We start from the raw sequence: 27,602 nt of genomic DNA, 5'->3' as shown, positions 1-27,602 counted from the left end.
AATGACCTTTCCCATGTTAAGGATGGATTCTGTAAAAAAATATTCCCAACACTCTCTACGTTACAGCTCATGGACGCACCATCAGCCGGCGAGCTCTTGCGTCAGCCGCTCCCGGCACCCCGCGGACACCCTGACGTCACCGCTTCCTGTTCCCAAACCACCGATGGGTCACCCGGTGACCTTGTCAGGTGCGTGGTCTCCCAGTCAGGCACGGCACAGACCCAGGCACTGGGGCTTTCAGACGCACCAACACCGCTGTGGATGTTTCCTCTGAACGTCTCCCAAACAGAAGAACCTAAATAGCGTGTGGGATGAGAGCAGACCGCTTGGCACACTGTGCTCATTTTGTTGATACAGCTGAGGCTATTTCGAATGCAGACCCTGAAGCAGATCGCCTCAGATATAATGCGCAGGGCTGCTCCCCAGCAGAATGTGGACTGGTTAGACGTTGAGCTCTTTGACCACTGTCTGCTCCTCTTCTCTTTCGTCTATTTCTGTCTCTGTCATTTCTTCTAGGGGCGTGTATTTGTGCGACCTGCTGGCGTCACACTGAGCTTCCTCCTGTCCCCATATCTTCATTACGGCTTAGTTCCACACCTCTGGGTCATTTTTGCCTACCCCCGTATTTAACACACCCACCCTTTTCCACACTCCGAACCTTGGTACACGCTCTTATTGTAAGGCACCAAACAAATCTGTGAAATTGTATTAAAAGACAAATAGTGACCAAGAGATTAAAACCACGTGTCTCATATTATGAATACAAGTTCTTGATTGTTCATTAAATGTGACTTTGAGTGCAGTTCTTCTCTGCCCTGGCTGTCGATACAAGGCAGTGTTTCGGACATCTTTGGACAAAATGAAAACCCAGAGCCGGTGTGAGCGTGAACAGGAAGGGTGCCAAGGACGTTTCTCAGGGTCGTGTGAGATCGCCACGGTGACGGGCGCAGTCCCGCCTGCACTTTCTGCTGTTCTGGTTGCGGCATCACCGGGGATCTGATCATGTGACTGCACCCCCCTCCAAACCCCCCACTGCTGCTCTCCAAAGGCTGCAGTACGACACACGCTCACATGCGCGCACACGCAAGCCAGTTTGTACGACACTGCGGATGACACTTGCCGTCGCATTCGCTAAATTTAGACATCTTGCGACGCAATAAAACGTGCTGTAAAGTGCATGGCTTGTGTCTGCTGCCTCAGCTTTTGTCGCATTCGTGCCAGTTCACAGACATTCCACTCTGTGGATGTTTTTATAGATTCAGTTTATTTTGAAATGCACAAATTGATTTCATATAACCCTTTTTAGCGATCTGAAAGGGTGGCGATGTTTGCAGAAGTGCCAGAGGCATTTGCGTTGTACTGCTGGGGATGATCTGAATGCAAAGGTGCTTTACTGTGGGAAATACATTTACATGCTGAGCCGCAGCTCAGAGTATCAACAAATTACAGGAGACAAAACTGGGCCCTGCTGCTTTCATCTCTTTGTGACTGTCGACTGCGGGACAGGAAAAGCAAAGGATGCAGTGAGCTGTTATAATGTGGTGCGATTGTTAAGCTCAGTGTCGCCGGATGTAGCTAGTACCTGCCTACTATGAGAGCAATAGCGTTTAGTCCCCTAGGAATAAGGTCCGTGTAAGAGCTGTGTATCTTCTGTAAGACCAGTGAATCAGAGTTAGAGGCTTGTCAGCGTTGTGACACCAGAGGGTCTGCTGTAAGAGGAATAAAGATACGTGGTAAAAACCCCAAGAGAAGGAGAAAATCCAAAAGCATCTGGGCAGGTTTGTCTTTGCTGTTATTTTTCAGGCCATTCTAAGAGGCTCTATCGTGGATGCGGGAGTCAGGCTGAGGTTGGGAGGACCAGCAGTGTCCTGTGTGCAGGGGCCTGAGGCGTAAGGAACAGAAGGCAAGGCTATATGCTGGGTGTTTGATGGTGCTACTGGTCGCTCCATCATTTCCTCTCGGGAAATAGTACATTTTATGTATCTTGCTTATCACGAGGTATGGCGACAGTGTCGCCATGACGACGAATAACCACGAGGGCTGGCGAGCCTGAGAGCCCGCGGGTGCTTCCAGCAGTCGGCTACAGCGTAAGGAGAGACACAGGAGACCCTGACAAAGATTAGCATGAAGTATAAAACAGCGGGTCGTCCCGGATAAAGGAGTCAGCTGAGAAAACAGCACGGTCGTCTCTGTGGGTAATACATTTAATTCATGTATGATATTCATTAAATAAAATGTTTTATTGGTGCGAAATTAAACACTCATCATTGGATCGCTCAGCCAGGGGTCCCCAGACTGCATGCGCGTTAAGATCAGGTGGGAGATGCGCCGGGCTCTGCCAGCAAGGGGCCTTCGGGGGCCCTCAGAGGTCCTCGGTCTCCACATCGAAGGGCCCGGCATCCATTTCCACGTGGATGCGGCTGGGCTCCCCTCGGAACACCCATCCCATGGGTGTGCGGTTAAATGAGGGCCGTAGGCTCACATCTCGCACCGGGGTCAGCAGCTCAGGCTCCTCTGAGGCCAGCGGGACTTCAGGTGGTTGGAGGAGTACAGGAGGGGCATTTTCCAGACCTCCGTAAGGCAGGGCGGTCCTGGATCAGAGGCGAGTGTCAGACTGTGGTGTTGTGTTGGTTGGTTACATTAAAGCACAAGCATCACCTTATATGTAATTCAGTAGCTAGCATTCCTAGCATTTCTGTAGCATTTTGAATGTGGGGGGTTTATGGGGGGGGGGGGGGGCGACGCCCATGCTATAGCCCTATGTGCTTACAGTACCAGTCAAAAGTTTAGACACCACTACCCATTGAATGGTTTGCTTGTACTATCCTCTACATTTAAAAATAATTATAAAGACACCAAGACTGTAAAATAACATCCATGGAGGTTATTAATTGATCAAAAAAGTGTGTTGGGACTCGGAAGGTTGCTGGTTCAAATCCTGTGGTCAGCAGAGTGATCCCAGCACTGGGCCCTTGAGCGAGGCCCTTAACCCCAGTAAGTCCAGGGACTGGCTGACCTGACAGTCGTCCTGAAGGAGGTCCCACACATGCTGGGCACTCATTGGCTGCTTTTCCGTCACTCTCTGCTCAGACTCCTCCATTTCTGCTGGGTTTAGGTCAGGTGGCCAGGTCATGTGATGCGACACTATCACTCTCCTTTGTAGGCAGCTTAGCGTATTAACTTTTGACCGGTATGTACTGTATATTCATTATTTGTTTGTTTGTTTGTTTGTTTGTTCCTGCATTTATTCATTTCACCCTTTATTCCATCTTATTGATGCTTCTGACTGTTGGTTAACAGTCTAGCGTGAAAAATATGTGTGAGATTTCATGTTTACATACTTGTAAATCATCTTGCGATTGTGCAGTGTTATGTGTTACACTGGGCCACACCCAGCAAGACAAATTCCCAGTATGTGTAATATACTGGGCCAATAAGGATCTTCCTCGCACAGCACCGTTAGCCGCGTCTCGGCCGGTGCGTTGCCCTTCCACACCGCTGTTTCTGCCCATCTTCACGTGAGCCAACCAGGCAATCGCATCCAGGGGGAGGGGAGGGGGCTGTCACCGTGGCGATGGGGCAGCGTACCTGTTGAAGCTTTTGAAAGTGGGCGGGTCGTGGTGCAGGTGCGGCCCAGGCATCTCCACCCGCATCGTGGCCAGCAGCTCCTCGTCCCCCTTCATGGCCCGTTCCCATGGCGACAGGTACGTCTTCACACACTCACGCCTCTTCTCCTGCGGGGTGCTATCGCCCGGCTCTTCACCTGCTGGGAGGGTGTGGGTGGGTATGGGGAGAGAGTAGCCCCCCTGTGAACGGAGTGACTCAGCCTGGGGGGACGCGCCTGCTCCTCCCGTCAGCAGTATCACCCTCCACTCGGTGTCACAGCCTTTCACTCACTAGCTTTTCTTTTCAGGCTCATACCCACAGATGAACATTTACCCAAACGGCTCCGATTAGAATTAAGGAGGGCGGGTCAAAGCCGCCCTGCAGTGCACCTACAGGCCGTTCTCCTTCCTCCCAAACCTATGACATGCGCCCCCTGCAGGCATACCACCTGCATCACGGCCAGCCTCAGCCTCAGGAAGCTCCACCTCCATCTTCACGCCGCTCTGATGAAGGTCGGCGGCGATTTCTCCCACCAGAGAGGATATCAGGTTCTTAAAGGAAGACAAGGCATACAATCTGAAAGCCAAGCATTAATGTGAAGCCCTTTTGGATTGGAGTAACAGGGTGTCTTCTGCATATAACACCTTCATACAAAGACACCAGTAAAAGCTGAAAACATCTCAAAGCGATTCAGATTAAGTTCTTATTATAAGATTAATTTCGGGAAAGGCTAGCCACAAAGCCCAGCATTGATCCAGAATGTTCTCTGGACGCCCTGGTGGATGGAACAGACAGAGACGGCATTCTCACCATGGAACCCTGGTTCTGCAGGTCAGGGTTGTTCTCGAAGACGAACCTCTCCACCCGCTGCTGCCTCATCTTGAACATCCTGGAGCCCTTGTTGTTCAGCAGCGAAAGCTCCTCCAGCATCACCTCCTTGGGGGCTTTGATCTTCTTGCCCAGGTCAAGCTCCGCCGGCTCCAGGTGCATGTCCGGGTCTGGGCCACAAAGCATGGATAGCAAAAAGCAAACACCCAGAATCATTATGCATTCTTTAGTATGATTGTATATGGCAACAGTCGGTATTGCAGTCAGACTGTATACAACCTAGGGTGGTCTTGACCTTTTATAGAGCGTCATGTGAAGTTTCTACAGAAATCTGGAGAAGCCAAGCAGATAAATATAGGTTTACAAAATTTCTAGAAGCTTCCAGATGAACATATATTTTCATTTTTCAGTTACAATGAAAGGAGAGGCTCTGTTTTGCAGGGCTGGTACCCCAATCTCGAACCCTCATCTCCTCTCGAGCTGATGTTCTCCCATAAATGCGAGGCAGCCTCTAGTCCAGAGAGCAACTGGCGTTTCTGCCGTGCAGTAGAGCATAAATAAGGGGTCTGGTAAGAGTCGTTTGGATCGCCGAGGCCCAGGAGTGGAAGTCGGAAAGGGTGAGGGCCAAGCGTAGGTCCATTACTGATCGGTCACATCCCTGGGAGCTCTGTGGGAGCAACCGAAAATCGTCCCATTGGCTGCCTAATGGGGGAAAGGATGCAAGATCCCTGAGCTAAAACCCTGGTCTCCTGGGATTCTCACACGTTACAGAGTCTTCCAGATTTTACAGAGTATGGTGTGAGGAACAAGAATCATGCAGCCAGGGGCATTTCTGTGGGCAGAAACGCCTGGTTAATGAGGGGACAGCGGAGGACAGCCAGGCTCATTAAAGCCAAGGAGAAGTGCAGCAGTAACAGTGTAGTACAGTGGTGCTCAGAAGGGGTTCACTGAATGCACTGCTCACCTACCCTTGATGTAGCTCTGGAAGCAAAACTGCATTGTACTCAATACAAAGTAAATAACTAAAGAGACTGAGGTCACAGGAAAAAATTTTATGCCTCAGATGGCGGCGATCAGCAGGAAACCCACAATGGATTATGACGTTTTAATTGGCAGATAGTCTAGGGCATCAAAACGAGTTGAGGTTTTGCATGGCTTGCGGGTGACAGCAGGGCGACGCACAGAGTCACGGGTGACATTTCAGCTGCTGACACAGCCAAGTCCATGCGGATCTCCAGGGCAGTAACTTTACATCTTAATCTGTAATCTGCAGGCAGGACATCAATGAACGCCCAGCTCCATCTTCTCTTATGGTTAATTTGTTATGGTTTGAAACACAATAGCTTCAGAAAAAAATGTGTCTTTTTTCTTCGTTCTTTCATTTTTCATAAAGCTCTGGCCCATAGAGGGATTCATTGGATGGACAGATACAAAGCATGATGAACAAAAATGAAACAGACAACTGAATATCGGTTGGAAATGCATCGTTTTCCACTTGAAATGTGAACCAGCAAGACAGGACCAGACCAGACTATCTGCCTGTTACAAACCCAGTACCACAAACTGAAACCTTAGCCTCAGAACCACAGAATACCCTCTACAGTCAATACCACATATAATATAAACATAGAGTATGTAAAGAAAGGAGTGCATGCTGGGGATTTGGACTGCATTTCAGGGGGAGGGTTATCAGGACTCTTTCAGGAATATCCCCCTTAGCCAGGGGTTCTAAGAGGTGGTTTGCAGTGATACTTTGCAGGAACCGAACAGGTACGTTTCCCAAAGCATAGCTGCTAACTATATTAGCAACTTACATAGTTGGAACCAAACAGTTGATTGGGTCTGACTATGTAAGTAAACACACTCCAGGATAAGCATCTGGTTAAAAGTCTTGTCCAGCACACCCTAGGTACCAGTCTAAACCTTGAACCGCCACGACCTTTATCCTCAACCGCTGTGACCTGTATCCCCAACCGCTATGACCTGTATCCCCAACCGCTATGACCTGTATCCCCAACCGCTGTGACCTGTATCCCCAACCGCTGTGACCTGTATCTCCAACCGCTATGACCTGTATCTCCAACCGCTGTGACCTGTATCTCCAACCGATGTGACCTGTATCTCCAGCCGCTATGACCTGTATCTCCAACCGCTGTGATCTGTATCTCCAACCGCTGTGACCTGTACCCCCAACCGCTGTGACCTGTATCTCCAGCCGCTATGACCTGTATCTCCAACCACTGTGACCTGTACCCCCAACCGCTATGACCTGTATCTCCAACCGCTGTGACCTGTACCCCCAACCGCTTTGACCTGTATCTCCAACTGCTGTGACCTGTACCCCCAACCGCTATGACCTGTATCTCCAACCGCTGTGACCTGTATCTCCAACCGCTGTGACCTGTACCCCCAACCGCTGTGACCTGTATCCCCAACCGCTGTGACCTGTATCTCCAACCGCTGTGATCTGTATCTCCAACCGCTGTGACCTGTATCTCCAACCGCTGTGACCTGTACCCCCAACCGCTGTGACCTGTATCCCCAACCGCTGTGACCTGTACCCCCAACCGCTTTGACCTGTATCTCCAACCGCTGTGACCTGTACCCCCAACCGCTTTGACCTGTATCTCCAACCGCTGTGACCTATACCCCCAACCGCTATGACCTGTATCTCCAACCGCTGTGACCTGTATCTCCAACCGCTGTGACCTGTACCCCCAACCGCTGTGACCTGTATCCCCAACCGCTGTGACCTGTATCTCCAACCGCTGTGACCTGTACCCCCAACCGCTATGACCTGTATCTCCAACCGCTGTGACCTGTATCTCAACAACAACAACAACAAATTTATTTTTATATAGCGCATTATCACAACATTACATTGTCTCAAAGCGCTTTACAGTATTCTCACCCAAAGCCCCCAGTGAGTAAGCCATAGGCGACAGTGGCAAGGAAAAACTCCCTAGAAGGAAGAAACCTTGAGAGGGACCAGACTCAAAGGGGATGCCCATCCTCCAGGGGCCGGCAGGGATAGTCAAATAGAGAGAGGAGAGCAAGGAAGATAAGCCAATGCCGAAGCCGAGTCTTCTTCCAATTGCCAGGCAACTAGAGGTAAGGCAGCGGGTCATACATACATCTCCAACCGCTGTGACCTGTACCCCCAACCGCTGTGACCTGTATCCCCAACCGCTGTGACCTGTATCTCCAACCGCTGTGATCTGTATCCTCAACCGCTGTGTCTCTGTGTGTCTGTGCTTTACACACATAAATATGTCTATGTGCTTCTGCGACATTTAACCGCCGAATGAGGAGATGTCTCACCGTCCTGCGTGATGTTGGAGAAGTCTGTGATGAGCTTGGTCGACTTCTTCCACTCCGGCCCGACTGACAGCGGCATGGCGGGAGGCTGGGGGAACAGGAGACGAGTAGAAGCGGAAGCAGCATGCAACGCTGACGCTCATACGGTCAGCACTCTGCCATCAGGGGGTTACGGTAGGGGTCCTCACTACTGTGACATGTATTGCTCATGACCAGCGGTGGGGGGGGAGGGGGGAGGGTAGGCTAAAGTCATTTTTTTTAAACCACACACTCTGGGAGCTACTGAAAATAGTCCCGTGTCCAGCAATGATATATATTTAAACCATATATGGTCTATTACGTCCCTTAACTAAGCAATCTCTCCGGGAACCAAATTTATGGTGGCATGAGGACAGTGCTCAGTGGGGTTAGTGGCAGAACTGAGCCAGACCTGGGTCACATGATGTCACATATTACAGCGTGCAAGTGAAGTGTCTGCAAGAGCATGTGGGGTTTAGGGGGGAATTTATGGCTGAACACATGACACATTACAGACTATATGACTGTGTGCGGATCAACAGGTTAGGATTCTGTGCTCAGAAGCTTGACACGGTTGACACAGTCGTGTTAATGGTATGCACCCCCCCACCCCACCCCCCCAGCAAGGCCCCTCATCCTGAATTGCTTCAGTCGCTGGCTGACCCTGTTCTCTCAAATGAATGTTACTTTACACAAAAGCTTTTCCTGAATAAATTTTAAAACTGTCAAGCAGAAGACTTCGAATCACAGAATTTCTCAGCAATATTCTTAACATGAAGAATTCCCACTTTAAATGCAGACATCTTTCAGGGGAATGGAACTAGGAGTGTCTGTTGGCTGTTCTGCTGTTTGGTGTGGGACAGCCAGGTATCGCATGAGGGGCTCTGATGTTCCCTGTGAGGTTTGTCAGATCTGTACAGTGTCCAGATCGCCTTGACCCAAGCCAGCAGCAGAGAAAGCCTACTATGAAATCTTCGGAGACCACCGAGCTCTGGTTACCCCTATGCACATTCCTGCGCTGGCAAGTTATAAAAAGCCACAGCGAGGAGCTGAGCTGGACAATCAGCAAATTCTCCAAACGAGCAACGTGATTCAGGACTCGGGCTGAAAGTGAAAATGTCCGTTTGCCAGCCATGAATAAGTAATATGTAACTGCAATCAGGAGAAAACTATGAGGACAGTGACCATGTAAACGTCATACTCTGAACAAACAGGTACAACTCGTGTGACTGCTTTCCATGAGAGTTTACTCTTAATTAATTAAGTGAATTAATAAATGATTCCCGCCTATCTGTGATGTCCGTATACTGTTGCGTTCTCTTTGATAAAACCACATGAATTGATCTTGTTCCACATGAAATACAGAAATGCGGAGATATGTATGTATTTAGGTTGATTGTGCCCCTTTTGCAAAATATGATATATTGTTGCAATATAATTAATTTAGATGTTTCAGAAGAATGCAAGATTCCCTTGATGGAGAGCTTTCAAGAAAGAGGCCCACTATGCAACCAGCTGTTATCAGCAGCCTTAGGAATCATAGCCCTGCATGGTCTTTTCATTTTGCAGGCACCCTGATGCTCGGTGCCCTAACCCTAATAAACAGAACCGCCACGTTTCTCCACTTACCGCGGTCTGGGAATCCTCAGGGTAGGAGACAGAAAGGAAGATGTTCAAATTATTCCTGCGAAAATTACGAGAGTCCCAGGTTACTTCGGACCTGAGGCTTGGCTGCTCCTCCCAGCGTTTCTGCCCAGGAATGGATGGTATTTCTTCACGGTGGGGGGGGGGGGTGTGCATGTGTGTGTGTGTTTTGGGGGGCTGGTCTTCTCCTACAGGGAAATGCTGAGGCCAACTGTAGCATTATCCGGACAAACCATGCCTATCCATCCAGTCCCTATATATAGACATTTGGAATACCAGGTGTCTGTGGGATGTTGTGATTGGATAAGAAGACAAGCCTACTGCTGCCACGTGTTAATTGGTTAATCTCTCATTGGGATTTTCACCCACAATCACAAAAGCCGTTCCTCTTGCTCCAAACCATGACAGTATCCCACGTATTTATGTACTCATCAGCTATGCTCTATCCCTGCAGGCCTGATTTGTCCCTCAGAACAGCCTCTTCACTCTTTGTTATCCGGATTATCACACACTGTAATGATTTGCAGCTTCAGAAAACACCTGCTCCTGGGTTCCTGTGGCAAGAACCCCACCCCAGATGTTTTACAGCTTCAGAAAACACCTGCTTCTGGGTTCCTGTGGCAAGGACTCCACCCCAGATGTTTTACAGCTTCAGAAAACACCTGCTTCTGGGTTCCTGTGGCAAGAAACCCACCCCAGATGTTTTACAGCTTCAGAAAACATCTGCTTCTGGGTTCCTGTGGCAAGGAGCACACCCCAGATGTTTTACAGCTTCAGAGAAAATATCCATCTGTGGGATTATAATATATCAATAGAAATGTATGAAATCCTAATCTGGCAGAGATTAAATAATCTAAGAATGAGTTAAATCATTGATTGTAAAAAGATGGTTGTACATGCACAGTTATACAAAACCTGACAGTTGTAATAGGTGTAATCAAGTGAAATGGTGTAATAACAAATTAATAGTTGGAGAAAACTAAAGGTCTCAACATAACATGCAGGGTTCTGTGGTTAACTGGTCTGTCACCGTTACATCGTAATTAGCAGAGGGGGTGGGACAGTCAGCTGAATACTGGGATATTAACTACATTATTTTTAGGGTGTGGGCATGTGGAGCAAATAACCGCCTGGCAGTTACTGAAACCCAGTAAACTGTGGGAAATACTGAGCCCGGCCACTAGGGGCAGCCTACTGCCATGTTTATAGAAACTGCCACGGGGATAAACTTAGCAGTTAAACTGACACCTAAGCCAGTGTCAGAAAGACTGCAGGGTCACAGGGCAGCTTAGCTCACGGAAAAGTGTGAAAACAAACCCTGGCAGCTCAGAATGACAAATATAGGACGTACTTTGACTTGATAAGCCAATAGAAGTATGCCTACTGACAGAGGAAAATGTTCTAGCAATTTGCTTATTCTTTGACAAATTGTTTTGTACTTTAAAAATCCATTATGAAAAAAATAAACCTACTTAAACACATGAAATCTAGGTTAAGAAGAAAGTAAAACATTTGGACATTTTCATGAGCTTTACACATAAGAAACTACAGTGACATCTTGTGGTAGATGTAGAGAACGACAAATGCTTCTTTTAATGCAGCGTTTCACAAACCAGTCCTCGGGGACCCACAGACAGTTCACGTTTTTGCTGTCTGGCAGGGAGCTGAGAGGGAGCAAAAACGTGGACCGTCTGGAGGTCTGGAGAAATAGTGTCTATTTTTAACACTAAAACTGATGGTGGCTTTTAAGGGGAAGCTCATATTTGACTTTTATTATCAGGGATTTTGGACCATTATAATAATAAACTGTCCAGAGAAATCACTGGGCGTGTCTGTGTTACTTATTCAGGCTCTGTATCCAGGGCGACCACGGTGTAACGGCAGCTGTGGGGTTTATCTGTGGGTGTGACCATGCCTCTTTTTACCTTAAAGACAGCTAAAGGTTATGGTTTTCATTACAGGCACTTTCTAGAGCATAAATTATCAGTCTGTTTTACTCATTGCGCATGCAGCACCATGACTGGGACAGAGAGCCCAGGGCTAGATGGATAAAGAGCAAAAGGAGATGGAAAGTGTGAGGTTACACACTCTACTTTGGTCGTGTCGATGTTAAGCAGATAAAAACAGAACAACACAGGAACGGCACGATGGAAAGGCGGTTATTTTAGCTCCAGACTGAAGGAAGATCCCACAATAGCTTAATAGCATGATTGCACTGAACTTTTAACTTGAGAGCCACTTGTTGAATTGAGCTTATTTTCCCAACCAGACGCTTATGGGCTCGACTCCCACACTGATCACCTTTGCGATGGTGAACCTGACATTTCCAAAGATTCTGCTGGGTTCTTATATTATTATTTGTCCTTATTTTCTTCTACATTTCGTCATCATGCACAGCTGCTCGGAGTGACCAGGTTACATTTCACTACGTGTTGCATGTGTACAACTGTGTACGACATGAACAAACCTCTTGAATCTTGAATTAAGCCTCTCTGGCAAAAAAAAGACCATTGTGACTGAAGGCTGATGAGTGACTGTAGTTTATTGAGAACATTTCTAGCAAGAACAACAGATCAGGGTGAGGCAGACAGTCATTCAGATACATAAGCTTACAATAAAAAAAAAAACACAAGACAGGACAACTGTGACACTCAAAGATGTTTTATATACATGAATATGAGGATACAGAACAAGCCATCGCAAGGCCTTTGAGATACCATCCAAACGCCTGCCACTCCCTCTGGGTTTCCCCAGGCAGTGTGAGAGCACTTTTCTCCTTCCTACTTTTCCTTCAGTAGTCACTCGACATCAGGAGGACTTTACATCAAACATGCTCAGGATCCACAATGAACTCCGGTGAATATGTCTAGGAGGGGGTGCGGCCCACACCCTGATCCTCCGATGAAGACCCTTTCATCACTCGTTCGGTTTCTCTCTGTCGCTCATCTTATGACTGCCACCTCACCGGCCACACGCCCTCAGGGCTTCTGCTTGCTCAGTACGCGGTTCTGTATCTGATCCCGGACCTGTTACTCTCACGTAACTTCACATTATTCTTTCTAATAAACAATTATCCACTCCAACACTCACAGTAATTTCATTCTGCCGGACACAATTAGCGTGTGCTGGTGACAGAGAGCAGTTATGGTACAAATACCGCACATTTAAACATCAAAATACCATAGGCTATGCAAGAATAACCAATCTATATAGATTCAAACACTGGTCACTACACCAAGACAATTTAATTGTAAGACAGAATCCCAATATGCTCATATTCTGTCCCCTTGTGATTCCATCCAGTGTCCAGGAAGGTGAAGGGAACTTGACTCTTAGCCAGCAGGTTGTAAATTCAAGTCCCTCTATATCTGTGATACCTAATTGCTAGTTACTTCTCAGCGATTCACTAAAATCCACGAGTAGTGAGAAAGGGCACTACTTAAAAACGTTGGCCAGCTAGTAAGTAAAGAGTTTAACACATGCAGGACTGAACAAGAAACGCATCTCACACCCGTCACGTCCAAATAAGTGTGCCACTGTGAAGACTGCCGTTTTCATAGAAAAAGCAGACATCCCAGCCCTACATATCTCACAATGACTGTCTGTACAGACTTTTCTTACTCATTTTTATCATGTCACAGCATCAGGAGCTACACGTTACATCTCACCGGGCCCCGACGCCCAAAGAACCGCAAACAGGCCTTTGTTTCCTACTACAGAGACGACAGCAAAATCACGAAGACTCAAACACATACATCAGTCACAGATTCCTCACAGAAAAATCAGGGAGTGCTTCGTTCTGTGGAAAACGGCGGAAACACAGTGCAGTCCACATTTTGTGGAACTGGTTTGTTTGTGTTCCAGCGATAATCTTATGAAGATATAGGCAGCTATGAGATTCATTTATAATAGGGTTCAGTCTGTCTTTCTATCGAATAATATAACTATGAGGTGTGATAATGTAACTGTGTCTCTCTGAACCCAAACACAGTCCTGGAGTGCATCATGAGATTAGTTATCTGGCTGGTACAATCCAAAGTGCTGCCCTGTGGCTTTGAGGTTCCACAATCTCCAGAACAGACAGCAGTGGATACATTTGCTAAGCATGCCAGAGAATATTGAATACAGCAACATATCAGTACAATTCCGAGCATGTTAGTCTTGCCTAAGTCATTGATTAATATGGTGATTAATATATACCCTTCAAATTCAGCTATCTATGGGTATATTTGCTGTTCTAAGTGGAGAGGGAAAATGAAATTGTAAGGAATTTTTGGTGACGATTTCCAAGGGTGCTCAGTAATCACAAGTAAATTTTTTAATTTATTAAATTATCAAAATTGTGAGGCCTTGTCAAGGATTGCTGTGCATGATTTACTTTGATAAAGGTTACCTGGTGTTTTTAATGTGATTACACCCTATTTGCATATGATTGGCATTACTTATAAAAAGGGATCCAAAATGGTATCATTGTTACTATGCAGCCTATAATATAAATGTTCCATTATTAATGCCCATTAAATGTACAGCAATTAATGCTCATTCTCAGGTTTTACTAATTTCAGTTCAAAAAAGATTTTTTCAGACACAGCAGCTGATGTGACAACTGATCATATGTTGGCCTCAGAAGATGATCAATGTTCTACTACAGGATACGTGAAGAACCTTCCAAATCCACACTCAGGAGTGCATGGCTGTAGGTCTCCACACATTAGCCTGGATGCCCATCCTGGAAGCACTGAAATTGGGTCTAGGAACTCGGTTTGCAGATGAGCTCCCTGGAGCCGGTGAGTGCAGGGTGGGATTAGCCAAGGGGCTTAGCTCTGGAGCACTTTTAAACTGCTTCAGGGCCTGGATCCCGCCGTAGGGGGCACTGGCGGTCTGGACAGGGCTGTAGGGAGGGTTGGGGTTGAACACTGGGATGGTGGAGAACTTAGGCAGCTCTGGCAGAGCTGAGGTGTAGGTGGGACTGGGATCAGAGGGGGTGTAACGAGGGGTGTTCAGAAAAGCTTCCTCAGTGCGCAAAATTGGCTCCCCCAAGGTGGTGGCAGAGCGCGGAGCGATGGTGGTGGGAGCCAAGGACGAAGACGTCGACATAGGTGTCGGAGTTGAGAACCTCTTGACTTCATGGACACGAGCCGCCTTGATGGGCACCTGCTTGGGTGAGACCAGGGAATGGGTGAGACCCTGGCGATGCCCAGATGACTGGTAACATGAGGCCTCAGGCTGCTGCTTGACACCTCCGCCGTAGGTGAACAAAGAAGCGCTCAACTGGTGAGGCTGCCTGCTCAAGACATCAACTGCTTTAATTCCTGGATTCTGTGAGCCCTTCTTAGCGCCCCCTGTTGGCTCAGAGGACTTGATGCCGCGCTGTGCTGTCGGGGGGCACGATGGAGACAGCAAGGGATTGTAGCTGATTGGGGGGGGAGCACGAATGTTAGGGGAGTACTTCCACTGTCCCGGGACAGAGGGAGTGGGTGACGGCTGACGGGGCTCCCTGGGGGAGATGAACTGAGCTGGAGGTGGAGTCTCACTGCCCACCACATACCTGTCCATGCGGCTTTGTCGGCGGGCAAACAGCTCTGCACCTTTGCCGCCCATCTGCGGCACTGGGGGAGCTGATGGTTTGGGAGCGATGGGAGGTGGGGGGAGCTTGTTCCTTTGGGCTTGCATGAAATTGCAGGCTTCCGCCCCCAGGTTTAGGAGGTCTTCCTCTGGCCCAGACTCGAATCCTGCCTCACCTCCAGCCCGGGGCTTCTCATCTAAGTTCTGAACGAGCGATAGCAGCTCAGGGTTGGGGGAAGTAGCCTTCTTCTCTTCGGGAAGGCTGAACATGGGCTTCTTGGAGCCACGACGGCGAGCCTCCTGCAGGATCCCTGTGCGAGCCGCTGGCACTGAGATCCTCTGTTCACGGGACGCTAGGGCCTCGGTGGAGGTGGGTGTGGGATGAGACTGGGCGAAGTGAGGCTCTGTGGTAGGGGCCGGTGGCGTTAATGTGATGAGGGGGCTGAAGGACACCTTCGGGGCAGTCAGCGAAGAGTTTACATCATCAGGAGGAAGCCTGGAAGGGTAAGCTGGATATGGAGGTGGAGGAAAGGGCGCAGCAGGTGTAGTGGGAGCAGAACAAGGTAGGGTAGGGGGAGCAAAGAGTGTGGCAGTTTGACAGTAAGGAACTGTAAGCACTGAGTTAGAAGAAAGAGCCGGGGGAGGAGAGAAGGCTGCAGCAGGTGTAGATGTTGGAGAGAAGGGGGTGGTTGGGGGAGAGAAGGGTGGGGAAGTGACAGGTGGAGGGGAGTGCACAGTCTGCGGGGGAACACTGTAAGCAGGAGACCGGGCCGGGATGTAGAGGGAGGAAACGGAGACGGCTCGCTTGACTTCTCCTTTGAAAGGGGAAGAGGTCGATGACCCTTGGACGGCATCCGCTGCTGGTGCTGCTTGGGCAGTTGCCTTCTTTGAAATGCTCGGACGAAATACTACTGGCGAGCTATTGGCACAGTGACTGACAAAGCCAGGTGCAAACGGGCGTGCAGTCCTGTTCAGCACAGAGCCAGACGGCAGCTCCCCCTGTTGACTGGAGGCTAAGGGTGTGGGGCAAGCTGACTCAGAGGCAACGGCCTGGGGTGTAATCATGAAAGAGGTTTTGCTCACAGAAAGCAAATCTCCATTCATGGAGTTGTAGTTCATGGGTGTAACTGGTGTAACTGGTGTGACTGGTGTTACTGGTGTAATCTGAATAACAGGTGTAACCGGCATGGTTAATGTCACAGGATTCTTGACTTTGATGTCCTGCAACTCCTCTGTCTTCTTCCTTTGCTGTTCAAAGAGTTGGGCGCCTTTCCCCGAAGTAGCGTTCAGGCCAAGGCCATCCATCTCCGCATCGTGAACCGAAGTCTTCTTCTCCAGGATGTCTAGGTAGTCGCTGTCCCAGGTAGAGTCTGGAGCCGACATAAAGCCGTCTTCATCAAGCTCAGATTCACTGCCCAGGAAGATAGCGTCCTCCTCTTCCTCTTCGTCAGTGTTCGGCCGAAGGTCGCCGTTGACGCTGCCAAAGCACGTGAGCGTGTACTTCTTTGCGCGCTGCCTCCGCTTCTTGAACATGAGCACGCCCTTGGAGTGCGGGTTGGGGGCGTCGGTCAACAGCGAGGCGATGGTGCGGCACTTGCTGCGAGCTTCTTTCACTTGCTTCTCCTGGACGCTCTCACCTCGGTGAAGCTCTGCAGTGGATGGTGGGAAGAGACAAGGTCAAAGGTCAGTGACAGGCCAGTGTGACTTGTTGCAGTTTTTGTAGCTAGCTGGCTATTTGGTGACTGAAGGCGTGAACGTAAGACTCTGGATAGAACAGCCCACTTGACAAGAATCACATGACCAGTGCTGTTCAAACCATTAAGCGACATCAGCGGCCGTCCTGGGCACCCTCTTCTGAGGGAGCGCTTTCTTACCAACTTACTTTCTTTGATGCGTAAAAAAATTTGGAAACGTTATTTAAAAATTGTTTGTTTACTGAAGAATATACTTTGGATGGAGTTTATTGACGCTTGTGACATAAGATACAATTGGGACACGCTGTGATGGACAGAGTTACTGGACAAGCGGGAAAATGGAAAAAGAGTGGAAAAGAGTTTTGACCTTTAGCATCAAGGGGAAGAATGTGGAGCACAGAACGGCAAGCGACGCTTCTGTCCCATGGATAACTCAGCTTGGCATTTAAAACGGTGAAGCCCCATGAGGTCAGGAGCTAAAAGCAGCAGCAGGAACCTATTTAACAAGTTTCTGTCCTGTCAGCTCTCTAAACGACAGGGCAGCGGTCCCGCGACGTCGTGGCGATGCCGCGGTTATGGGATACGGCCGGGGGCCTGCACTGAGAAACTCTACAGGGGGGGGGTTGCGTCATCGGAGCAGAGCAAGCAGCTCGGATCAGTGACACGGGACCCCTTACAGTGATACGGGCAGTTGTCCATTTTTAATGACATCCGGAAGTCAGCCGCTCTGCAACTGGGCAAACTGCATAAAATCAAAGGCTGCGACACCAACGCTGCTGACGTTTCAGTGTTTCCTGCCATATTAAACCCGAAGACGAGATGCAGAGTAGAGGAGCCAGTGGTTTGAAGGTCATCCAACTGAGGTTCTTGAGTTTCCATACTGATACACACCAGATGCGTGAATTAATTTGGTAGAATCAGGATGGCATGAACTACGTATGCAATAGAAACTAATGACTAGCAATTTTAAGACCATAATGAGGCAGAGTAAATAGAAACCAACTGAAAAACCAAAAGAAAGGTATAAAGGAACAGAGAGGAGACAATGCTCTATTAGAAGTAATATGGCAGGTTGGCACTCAATGGGTTGTTCTACCAACCAAATGAAGTCTATGAGATGTTCTATCACAAAATGCGGTCCATGTCTGAAAACCTTTACGCTCTTCATGGTACTGCTGTGATACAGATCTCCAGCATGGACACTAACAATGACTTTTGTGGGGAAACCTTGGGTTTCAAATTTTCTGAGCTGTATCACGAGAAATCACACAGCTGTCATTGGGGGTTGGGGGTCTCCACAGATACTAAACATTAGTCATCCCCTATTAATACATTTATGCATCTGACACCCTGACAGGGTATTCCTTGGAGAATATCCCGATGTTCACGCTCTCCAGGACTGCTGTCATTGGCCCTTAAAACCATCACTGCTCTTGCCAGTGGACATGTTCTGAGGATACGATCGTGTGGGTTGTGACGGTCCCTCTACTGGACAGATGGACTGACCACAGTGACCTATAATGGAACGCATCCATCCGCAGTGACCACCACTCTGTAAAGATTTGCCAAACAAACAAACAAAGGCAATGGGGCACGTCTGGCTCATACAAAGCAGTTCTCGAGTGAAACACGGTTTCCTGTCAGTCTCGGCACTGTCCTCACACTGGCTACCCAAACCAAGGGATGAACCAAGGGATGATCTCTCTGAAGAGTTGTACCACACAAGGTCACAGGTCTCTGACGGTGTCTACAGACTGTCAGCGTGTCTCTATTAGAAGGTCCACCACACACACTTCTTACTCCAGAATCTCTCCATAAGCACTTACCTGTAACTAGAGACTTTACTCCTCGACCCAGATAAATATGCCCCACAAATATCACAGTGTATTACAGAAACTGTAGAAGCAACGGCGAGATAGGCTGATGATAGTGTTCTAGAATCTGAACTTGCACAGTCAGGTCTAGGGATGATTAATCAATTAATCAATCATAAAACAATTCACACATTTTAAACAAATAATTTCTATCTAGTATCTTGTCTGTTTGCTGTTAACTGGTAGAGTTGAAATCCCCTAAAATCCCAGTGAAAGCACAATGGCCAGTCAGCCCCAGTAGCCCCACCCACAGTCCACCGGCCTCGCCAGTGGCCCCCGCCGGCCTCGCCAGTGGCCCACGCCGCCTTACCCACCTGCGTACACGGAGTACCCGCAATCACTGCTCGTCACCAGGGGATGGTCGCTTGGCATTATGGGGAGACGGACCTGCGAGAGGCTCCTTTCCCTTGCCGAAGGCTCGGCACTCTGATGGTCACACTGGAGGGTCTCCGTCATGTAGCTCCCTTCTCCAGATAACTGCCCATCATCCCATAACTATCCTGCCCCCCCCCCACACCCACCCTAGCCTTTTGTCTAACCACCACATTCTTGGCACCCTACTGAACAGCATTAGGTCATTCTAATCTATTTTTACCACTGATGGACAGGATCCACCTGCCAGTTTTGCCTGAGGAGAGGGGGCGGGGGCGGGGGGGGGTTGTGTTTAGACAGACTACGGGCCATCCTGCCCCCCCCCCACCCCCCCCCAGCTGCTCCCCCACCTTGCCCTGGGATTCCAGGCTAAGGGATGGGGGGTTGATATTTCCAGGTCCATGCTGACGTCTGACACTAATGTATAACCTTTGCCCCCCCCCCCCCCCCCCCCCGCCCAATCCCGTTATCAGACACCCAAAGTCAAACCTATAAACCTGTAAATAGGTGTGATGGGTCCGAGGACTGGCCAGGTCTGGTATTAGGATCAGAATCGGTATCGGTATTGGGATTGGTATCGGTATTGAGATTGGTATCAGTACTGAAATCGATATCGGTCCAATGGGGCTTTAGCTGTATTCTGAGCCCAGACTACACCTCTGCTGGGTCCATCTGTACTGCCCTCCACTGCCAGTTTCATCTGTTTTCCCCTGATCACTTACACAGTGTACATATTTCTTCTCAAACACAAACTAAATTTAATGTAGCTTTTCCTTTTGGAAACAGATGAACAAAACAAGATAATTATAACTTTTAAAAACGATGTTCAGATGTCCAGAATCCGAAAATAGTTACAATATATTTGGCAACATTTCTCATTTATATATAATCTTACATTTTATTTATTTAGTAGATACATTTATCTGAAGGTACATTTCTGAGAGACGGCAGGGTCACACACTCCCTGCGGTACCCTATCCCCCACTGTACATAACCCTCTGCGGTACCCTATCCCCACTATACATACCCCTCTGCGGTACCCTATCCCCACTATACATAACCCTCTGCGGTACCCTATCCCCACTGTACATAACCCTCTGCGGTACCCTATGCCCACTATACATACCCCTCTGCGGTACCCTATCCCTACTGTACATAACCCTCTGCGGTACCCTATCCCCACTGTACATAACCCTATGTGGTACCCTATCCCCCACTGTACATAACCCTCTGCGGTACCCTATCCCCACTGTACATAACCCTCTGCGGTACCCTATGCCCACTATACATACCGCTCTGCGGTACCCTATCCCTACTGTACATAACCCTCTGCGGTACCCTATCCCCACTGTACATAACCCTATGTGGTACCCTATCCCCCACTGTACATAACCCTCTGCGGTACCCTATCCCCACTGTACATAACCCTATGTGGTACCCTATCCCCCACTGTACATAACCCTCTGCGGTACCCTATCCCCACTGTACATAACCCTCTGCGGTACCCTATCCCCACTGTACATAACCCTCTGCGGTACCCTATCCCCACTATACATACCCCTCTGCGGTACCCTATCCCCACTGTACATAACCCTCTGCGGTACCCTATCCCCCACTGTACATAACCCTCTGCGGTACCCTATCCCCCACTGTACATAACCCTCTGCGGTACCCTATCCCCACTGTACATAACCCTCTGCGGTACCCTATCCCCACTGTACATAACCCTCTGCAGTACCCTATCCCCACTGTACATAACCCTATGCGGTACCCTATCCCCACTGTACATAACCCTCTGCAGTACCCTATCCCCACTGTACATACCCCTCTGCGGTACCCTATCCCCACTATACATACCCCTCTGCAGTACCCTATCCCCACTATACATACCCCTCTGCGGTACCCTATCCCCACTATACATACCCCTCTGCAGTACCCTATCCCCACTATACATACCCCTCTGTGGTACCCTATCCCCACTGTACATACCCCTCTGCGGTACCCTATCCCCACTGTACATAACCCTCTGCGGTACCCTATCCCTACTATACATACCCCTCTGCGGTACCCTATCCCCACTGTACATAACCCTCTGCGGTACCCTATCCCCCACTGTCTATAACTGCTAATTGTTATGTTTCTCTACATGCTGATATCACTGTATGCTGTAACAATAAGACTTGCCTAACTCCTGTGTGTAGATGCCGTATTAACGTATGGACCATCACTCAACATCACAACGAATGTTAATCCTAGAACTTTATTCCAGCTCTCAGTGAGACAGTATTGCAGGAACAAGAACAGCAGGTGTACTTCCGGCAGTTTGAAGATCTTTACAAGGCAGCCCTGCAAGCAGAAGGTTGGACACGCGGGACGAGGTCCCGTTGGTAGATTAAGTGGGATCTCAACAGCAGAACAGTCAGCTGTTCTATCTAGGACCAGCGTCATCCCTTTGGAAAATGGAACCAGGCATAAATAATGTTCTCATCTTCCTGCCGCTCGTCCTATTGTCTGATGGAAGATAACAGCTGCCCAGGTTATATTTGGGCACCCTTACCCCTTACCTCACCCCCCAGTTCTGACCCTGCCTCCTGTCCTATCCAGACACACACTCCATCGAACACAAGTCACGTGGAGGGAAACTTCCAGTATGTTGCATTACCCTTAATCTTCACCAACTGAATTATTCTAATTCAATTTGCTGGTAAATACTTGGCAGAACCGGCACAGTGAGTGTGTCTGTGTTCATAGATATTTGTGAGTGCAGAGTTTGGGGTGTGTGGATGGATGTACACGTCCGTGAGTGTTTCACGTGCTGGTTTGCATGTGTGCGCGTGTGCGTAAGCGTGCAGGACGGGCTGTATCAGGAATCTGACATGAGACAGCAGCTGGAAATGCCTTGCTTGCTCGTCCAAGGGGGCCACCTGTGTTATCCGACTGAGTCACGGGCAAATATAGCTTCTCACCCGGATTACCGCAGTACCCAAGTCCTTCACTAAGACCCTGGGCCCTTCACATGTTAAACAAAAGACCCAGTTCCACCTCAACACCTTCGGAGGCTAAGAGACAGTGAACAGTGCCCCCCCCCCCCATGGAGAGCCCACGTGTCTGTGGTAGGACATGTCAACAACGTAAGCCATTTAGTACCTGCTATGACGATGTTGCTAAACCATCATTTATTTTGTCCCAGACAAATCTATCACTCCCATCAATTCCGGGGAGCAACCTTTGCTAAACAGGCCACTGTGTGAAAAGCCTCTCAGTCTCCAGAGGGATCCTCATGGCTAATTGGTTGTTTCTGGATTGGGATCCCCAATGGAACCACGCTTACAATGGAACAACAGCCTCATTGGCTGAGGTACTTACTGGCTTGCTTGGCTCTGTCCCTGTAGGTAACAGTGAGCTCCTCGTCCAGGGGCTGGATCACAGGCCCCACAATGGGCACCAGGGCCCCTGTGGACACAAGCCGGAGGGCCTCCTTTGCCCGCTCAGGGGCCACAAGGGGGGCCAGGCCTGGGAGCTCCTGGAAGCCACTGTCAGCTTCATTGACACCGGGCCCGTCCGCGAGGCCTAGCTCGTCACAGGCCCGGGTGTCTCCAATGCCGTTTTCGAGCGGTGTGGCCCAGCTCTCCTCAGGGGGCCGGAAGACCACCTCCCTCTTGACCACTCCAGGCTGGTTCTCCCTCCGCCCCCCACCACCACTGTCACTGTTAGGACTTCGGCGTCTCTGCCTCCTCTGCCGTTCTTGCACGGTGTCGGCGTCGCTGTCCGTTTCCGCGTAGTACGCCTCGCTGCCCGGAGGTGAGGTCACCCACTCCCGGCCCGTGGGGGAGAGCAAGCCCCCCCGGGGGACCTCAGCCGGCCTTTGGGGGGCAGAACCGGAGCCAGGCGGGGACAGAGCCCGCAGGGCCGCTCGGTACTCCTTGTCGATGCGGGGCGACAGGGCGCGGTCCGGGAGCACCACGGACTGGAAGCCCACAGGAGGCCTGGAGAAGGCAGGAGCAGAGCAGATAAGATAACGGCCATGAGGAGCTATTTATGTCGAGACGTTCATTCTTCCATCAATGAGCCATGACTCAAAGGGCCAAAAGGATTTGTAAGTAGGCATCCAACAGGACAGCTCATGCACAACGTGCCTGATCCATGCCACTGAAGGCTAGAATTACAGACAAAATAGGATGCTAAATATTGATGCTAAATACTGACATTAATATCCTGGTCCAGTGCCCCCTAATGGGAAGGAGGACAAAGGACACTTTAACTGTACAGTTTCACAAATAGCATAACAAAGAAAACAACTGATCCATATGATAAAATGGGTTTGTCTGATACAGGCCTACAGGCTTCGTTATGTGCATATTCAGATTCATAATAAAAGGTAAGGAACGCACTCTTATTTATTTTTCTTTTTTTTGACAACGGGGGGGGTCTGCGTTCCCCGGTCCTCCCTGCCTGTCGTTCTAACCTTTTGATGCTGATGCGAAGCATCCCTGTGCAGCTGTCAATCAAGTTCATGGCTTGGCTGTGGCTCAGCTGCCCACACCGCTGCTCGTTAATTGACAGAAGCTCATCACCCTCACGAAGACCGGCCCGGCATGCCTTGCTGCGCTTCCGCACCTTGACCACCAGGGGGAGGCAAAAGTACCACAGCTACAGTTAACAAGGTACGAAAGACACAGTGAAAGACAAACATCTTAGTTACAGGGTTAACGTTCAAAACCATGTAAAGAATGTACTAAACATCACTGACAAATACAATGTTTCCCAGCTAAAAGGGGATAATATTTAACAGACAGTCTGACTGCAACCGTCATTGACTTACAACACATATAAAAAGTCTGTTAAAATGCAGACTTTTTGTGATTCAAAACGACGATAAATCCTTTGATGACCCATAACCTGTACTTTGCTGAAGCACCTTTAAATTTAATTACATCGTTCAGTCTTGTGCCCCATACTGACTAATGAGGTCCCCACACAATACCCCCAGGATTATTGTCTGGATGGATGGATGGACGGATGGATAATGGCGTTATCTGAAACTGACCAGCTGGATTTCAGTATGACTAAAATACACTTAAACACACGTGCATTTCACGGCACTTCATCCTCCGTGACTCATGACGCGTCAGACAATCCTGGGTCAGATGATCACCGGGCAAACAGACCCAGCGCTGCTCATGAGTAAGAACAAAACCGGAGGGCATCCATTCTGTCCAGTGCGGACGAGACGACGCGCGGCTGAAAGAGAGCCAGCGGATCTGTGGAACTGGGACAGAACCGGGGACACGGATTTGCCAGAATTCGCTGGTGTTTCTGGGCACCAGGGCGCCCACATCTTCCGGGGGCAGAAGGCTTCCCCCGAGCGGGAGACAGGGTGTTTATGGGGCGCTACACACCAGTGAGGAGAGTGCTTTAAAGAACACTATGGGAGGGCCACGTCTGTGTTTTTATCTTGTTAAATATATAAACCTGTTCAAGGTGAGAGCACACCAACCGTGATGGGGGGGCGGGAGGGGCACTCACAGCCTGTGTCCCCAGGCCCGCAATAAATAGGCCATTTTCTTAGTAATTCTACTGCGTGTATTTTTACTCGGGCCCATCTGAGCCAAAAGCAGGGGCTTAAATTAACACATATGTTACCCGCACGTGCTGCAGCGCCACCTTGTGGCCCGGAGGCCCATCCCATGCTGGGGGACAGCAGACCCAGACGTATAAATAGGTATCAGAACACACTGGAAATAAAGTGGAGCCGCGTCTTGGACGGAAAGGGTGTGAATGCTCGGGGATCCTCTCGTGGCTTTTTATGGGCTGATATTTAAGTATGTTTTACTAACCACTGATTTACAATGAATTTTTATCTAAATTTAAAGCAGTAGGTTCAATGGCTGTACACCAGAAACAGCACCCCCTACTGGCTCAAACTCAGCAGTCCATCTTTCAATGAGACCTTTTCACTAGGGCACAGCCCCCGCCCTGATTAAATTTGTGCCCCCCCCGCCAAACCAGCACTTGCACCTGTGGTCAGGCATGCCAGGAATGTGCCACACACCCCAAACAGACCCAAAATAAGTCCCACACTTCAAAAGCATCAGGCAGCAATTTCTTGTAAATGAATATTAAAAAGCCCTGATTAAATTGGTGCCCCCCCCCCCCCCCCCGCTGCTTACCAGCCAAGAGTGATCAATAGAGAGCAAATTGCAGACAGAGAACATCAGAGTACATGACAGCATGGGTTTGAGACATTTGAGCATTAGGAGGCCCGACGCTGGCATGGATATCACACCCGAGGGTTAGCGGGGGGCGTGTGTGACAGCGGGCATCGGGGGTGGTCATTTAAGGGAACCGCTTGGCAGACAAAGCGGCAGGAAAAAAACACAGGAGCTGAAAGCAAAGTCCAGAGGTGACCTTGTTGTTACAGAGAGGGGTGGACAAGATGGGAGTCAGTCAGATTTAACCAGCGCTGGGGCGACTCAAATCCCAAACCACCTCACAGAGAACTGAAAAATAGGCCAACGGGCAAAATGAGCCGGTCAGAACGGCTGTCTGATCAGAGCAGGAGCAAACCAATGACGCTCTCGCTCTCATTGCTAGTGCGCACAGCTATTAATAGAAAGCTTGGGTTTGCAGACAGTCCGAAAGACATTTTACCTTTGAATGGGGTCTATTCTGGTTAACCGTGCTCTATGAATAACAATGCTCATGTACTACGAAGGTTACGGAATTCTGAGATTAGTGTCGTGGGAAATATCTTGGAATTACAGGGAAGCCAAACAAGTGGCAGAGTCACTGGGCTTAAGATAGCAGCCTAGGAAGCCTTTATTTGGAAGTGCAAGCTCTGGGAATTACTGAAGAACTTTCCCAAACTAGCTCATATGTTTCTTTTGATGGAAATCTACAGGGTTTCTGACATCAATGTGAAACATCCAGTAACATGTGATCAAAAAATTACTGATTAATAATTTTATGTACCATACATTTATACGAGTAAACTGTAAAATATTTTATAAATTCATAATTAACTTACAGCTGTCCACTAATGCTTAGCAACCCTACAAACATTAAAGGAGCCTTGCTGTACACAGAGATTGCACCAGGTGCCCATGACAAAAAATTATTCTATAAAAATTCATCTAATAATACGTGTTTCATAAACAAGCAAACTTGCAGCAGATTACGACACAGGAAAAGCTCCCAGTTATTCTGAAGCAACATTCATTCAAAAGCAGGGTCTGTAGGCGACGCTCCTCAACACAAGGCCTGAAGCAGATGCCAGGGCAGAATTACACAGCAGCTTCTCATATGAAAATCTACACATATTTCCTGTGATGATCCTATAGAAAACTACGTTTTAACATCTACGGCACATGACCGAATCCATCATTTGAGGAAAGTCTGAGAAAACTACAAATCCCAAGATGCCAAAGCAAATGAAAAATGCCAAGTGCCCATGGCAGCTTTTCAGACGGGTCTGAAGCTCCCAGGGCAACAGGTTGCTCTCCAGTTACGACGGCCAGTGCGTGACCCTGGACTCTATTTGTCCTGACAAGAGAGTTACCCTCAGAACTTGGGACCGAGCTGCACTCAGCAATGGAGTAACAGCACGAAACTCACACCAGCATTAAGGATGCTTCATCTACACCACTTTCTGCTCCTCTTCCTCCTCCTCTTCCTCAGCACCCCGCTTACCTTCGAGACCTCCAGCGGCTTCTGGTGCTCCGCACCACCCTGGAGACGGAAGCCCCATGGCGCTCCGCCGGACAGCGTGATCACCGCCTCCTCTGCAACCATGGCTCTACCTGAACTCTGCCTCCCGTAGCTCGTCCCTTAGCTTGCCTGTCTGTGCTCGGGGGGGGGGGCCCTCAGTGGTCCCCAGACTGTCAGAGAGGGGGGCTTCCCTGACGGCTGAGCTCGCCCTGTGGCTGGGGTAAAGCCCCAGCTCCTCCTGGAGGTGGGTGGGGACACGTGGGTGAACCCCACATGCGCACACACACACAAGCCAAGCAAAGGGGAGAAAGAGAGATAAACAGGTGGACAGAGAAAGGAATCAGGAGGGCTACTGGCCAGAACTACTGCAACACATGCCATGGAATGCCATACTGACAGGCGAGGGGGCGGGGGTAAGGCCTTCCTGTCCACCACAGTTGTCCTGTCAATCGGACCCCTTAGGCCGTCAAAGAGGGGAATGCTGATAGCCTTTCCCAAAATAACCCCCTGATTGGAGAGCTTTGTTTCCAAGTGGCTCCAAAAGCCTCTACAGGGGCTATTTTTAGAAGATAACAGAGTCACTGGAAGCCCCAAAAAAGGCATTTTAGGAGAGAAGGAGGGCTGAAAACCTAGTAAGTGTCAGATAGGATCAGCACACTAACACCATGTGAATAAACCAAATCATAGGATGATCCACTTCTTATTTTGGAGTGAGTATTAGGAGCTGGCTTCATGAAGAGAAAGCAAAGTTAATGTTGAATGTTCAATTAAAGGCACGGCAAGAAAATGATCTGGACCGAAAGAGCTCACACAATTATCGCGACAACTAACACCGCAGCCTACGCGGTGAGCTGATTTCAGGAATGTTCAGTTTTCAGCAATCCTACATTTTCATTCGCACCGCTAGTGTAGTGGAATGAAAGCGCTTAACAAACGGCATTATTGACAGAAGCTAAAATGAACAACATATCTGCAA

At 49.0% G+C, this 27,602-nt stretch overlaps 2 protein-coding genes and 1 long non-coding RNA gene across 5 annotated transcripts; 1 reads left to right on the top strand and 2 right to left on the bottom strand.

The window, feature by feature from the left end:
* Positions 1 to 2,221: 2,221 nt before the first annotated feature.
* On the bottom strand, positions 2,222 to 9,529 carry LOC125716022 (myozenin-1-like). Of its 2 annotated transcripts, none has more exons than XM_048988238.1 (6): positions 9,400 to 9,529; positions 7,756 to 7,840; positions 4,417 to 4,604; positions 4,055 to 4,157; positions 3,589 to 3,766; positions 2,222 to 2,591 (listed from the first exon to the last, which is right to left on the bottom strand). In XM_048988238.1, exons 2-6 carry the CDS (start codon positions 7,829 to 7,831, stop codon positions 2,363 to 2,365), a joined length of 774 nt encoding a protein of 257 aa, XP_048844195.1. In that variant the 5' UTR covers positions 7,832 to 7,840; positions 9,400 to 9,529; the 3' UTR covers positions 2,222 to 2,362. The 2 variants fall into 2 exon arrangements, with proteins under 2 accessions (XP_048844195.1, XP_048844196.1); XM_048988239.1 differs by having other exon boundaries at positions 3,589 to 3,763.
* Positions 8,849 to 11,236, top strand: LOC125716023 (uncharacterized). Of its 2 annotated transcripts, XR_007384243.1 has the most exons (3): positions 8,849 to 8,984; positions 9,340 to 9,536; positions 9,942 to 11,236. It is a non-coding gene; the product is annotated as an uncharacterized LOC125716023 (long non-coding RNA). The 2 variants fall into 2 exon arrangements; XR_007384242.1 differs by lacking the exon at positions 9,340 to 9,536.
* Positions 11,237 to 11,936: 700 nt separating this feature from the next.
* On the bottom strand, positions 11,937 to 26,985 carry LOC125715870 (synaptopodin 2-like protein). The gene is made up of 4 exons (XM_048987898.1): positions 26,609 to 26,985; positions 23,385 to 23,536; positions 22,286 to 22,905; positions 11,937 to 16,628 (listed from the first exon to the last, which is right to left on the bottom strand). The coding sequence occupies exons 1-4, from the start codon at positions 26,708 to 26,710 to the stop codon at positions 14,095 to 14,097; spliced, it is 3,408 nt and encodes a 1,135-aa protein (XP_048843855.1). The 5' UTR covers positions 26,711 to 26,985; the 3' UTR covers positions 11,937 to 14,094.
* Between the last annotated feature and the right edge of the window lie 617 nt (positions 26,986 to 27,602).

Source organism: Brienomyrus brachyistius, chromosome 20 (assembly GCF_023856365.1).
Source record: "Brienomyrus brachyistius isolate T26 chromosome 20, BBRACH_0.4, whole genome shotgun sequence".
NCBI classification, from domain to species: Eukaryota; Metazoa; Chordata; class Actinopteri; order Osteoglossiformes; family Mormyridae; genus Brienomyrus; species Brienomyrus brachyistius.
This window is presented reverse-complemented; position numbering and strand designations above follow the sequence as displayed.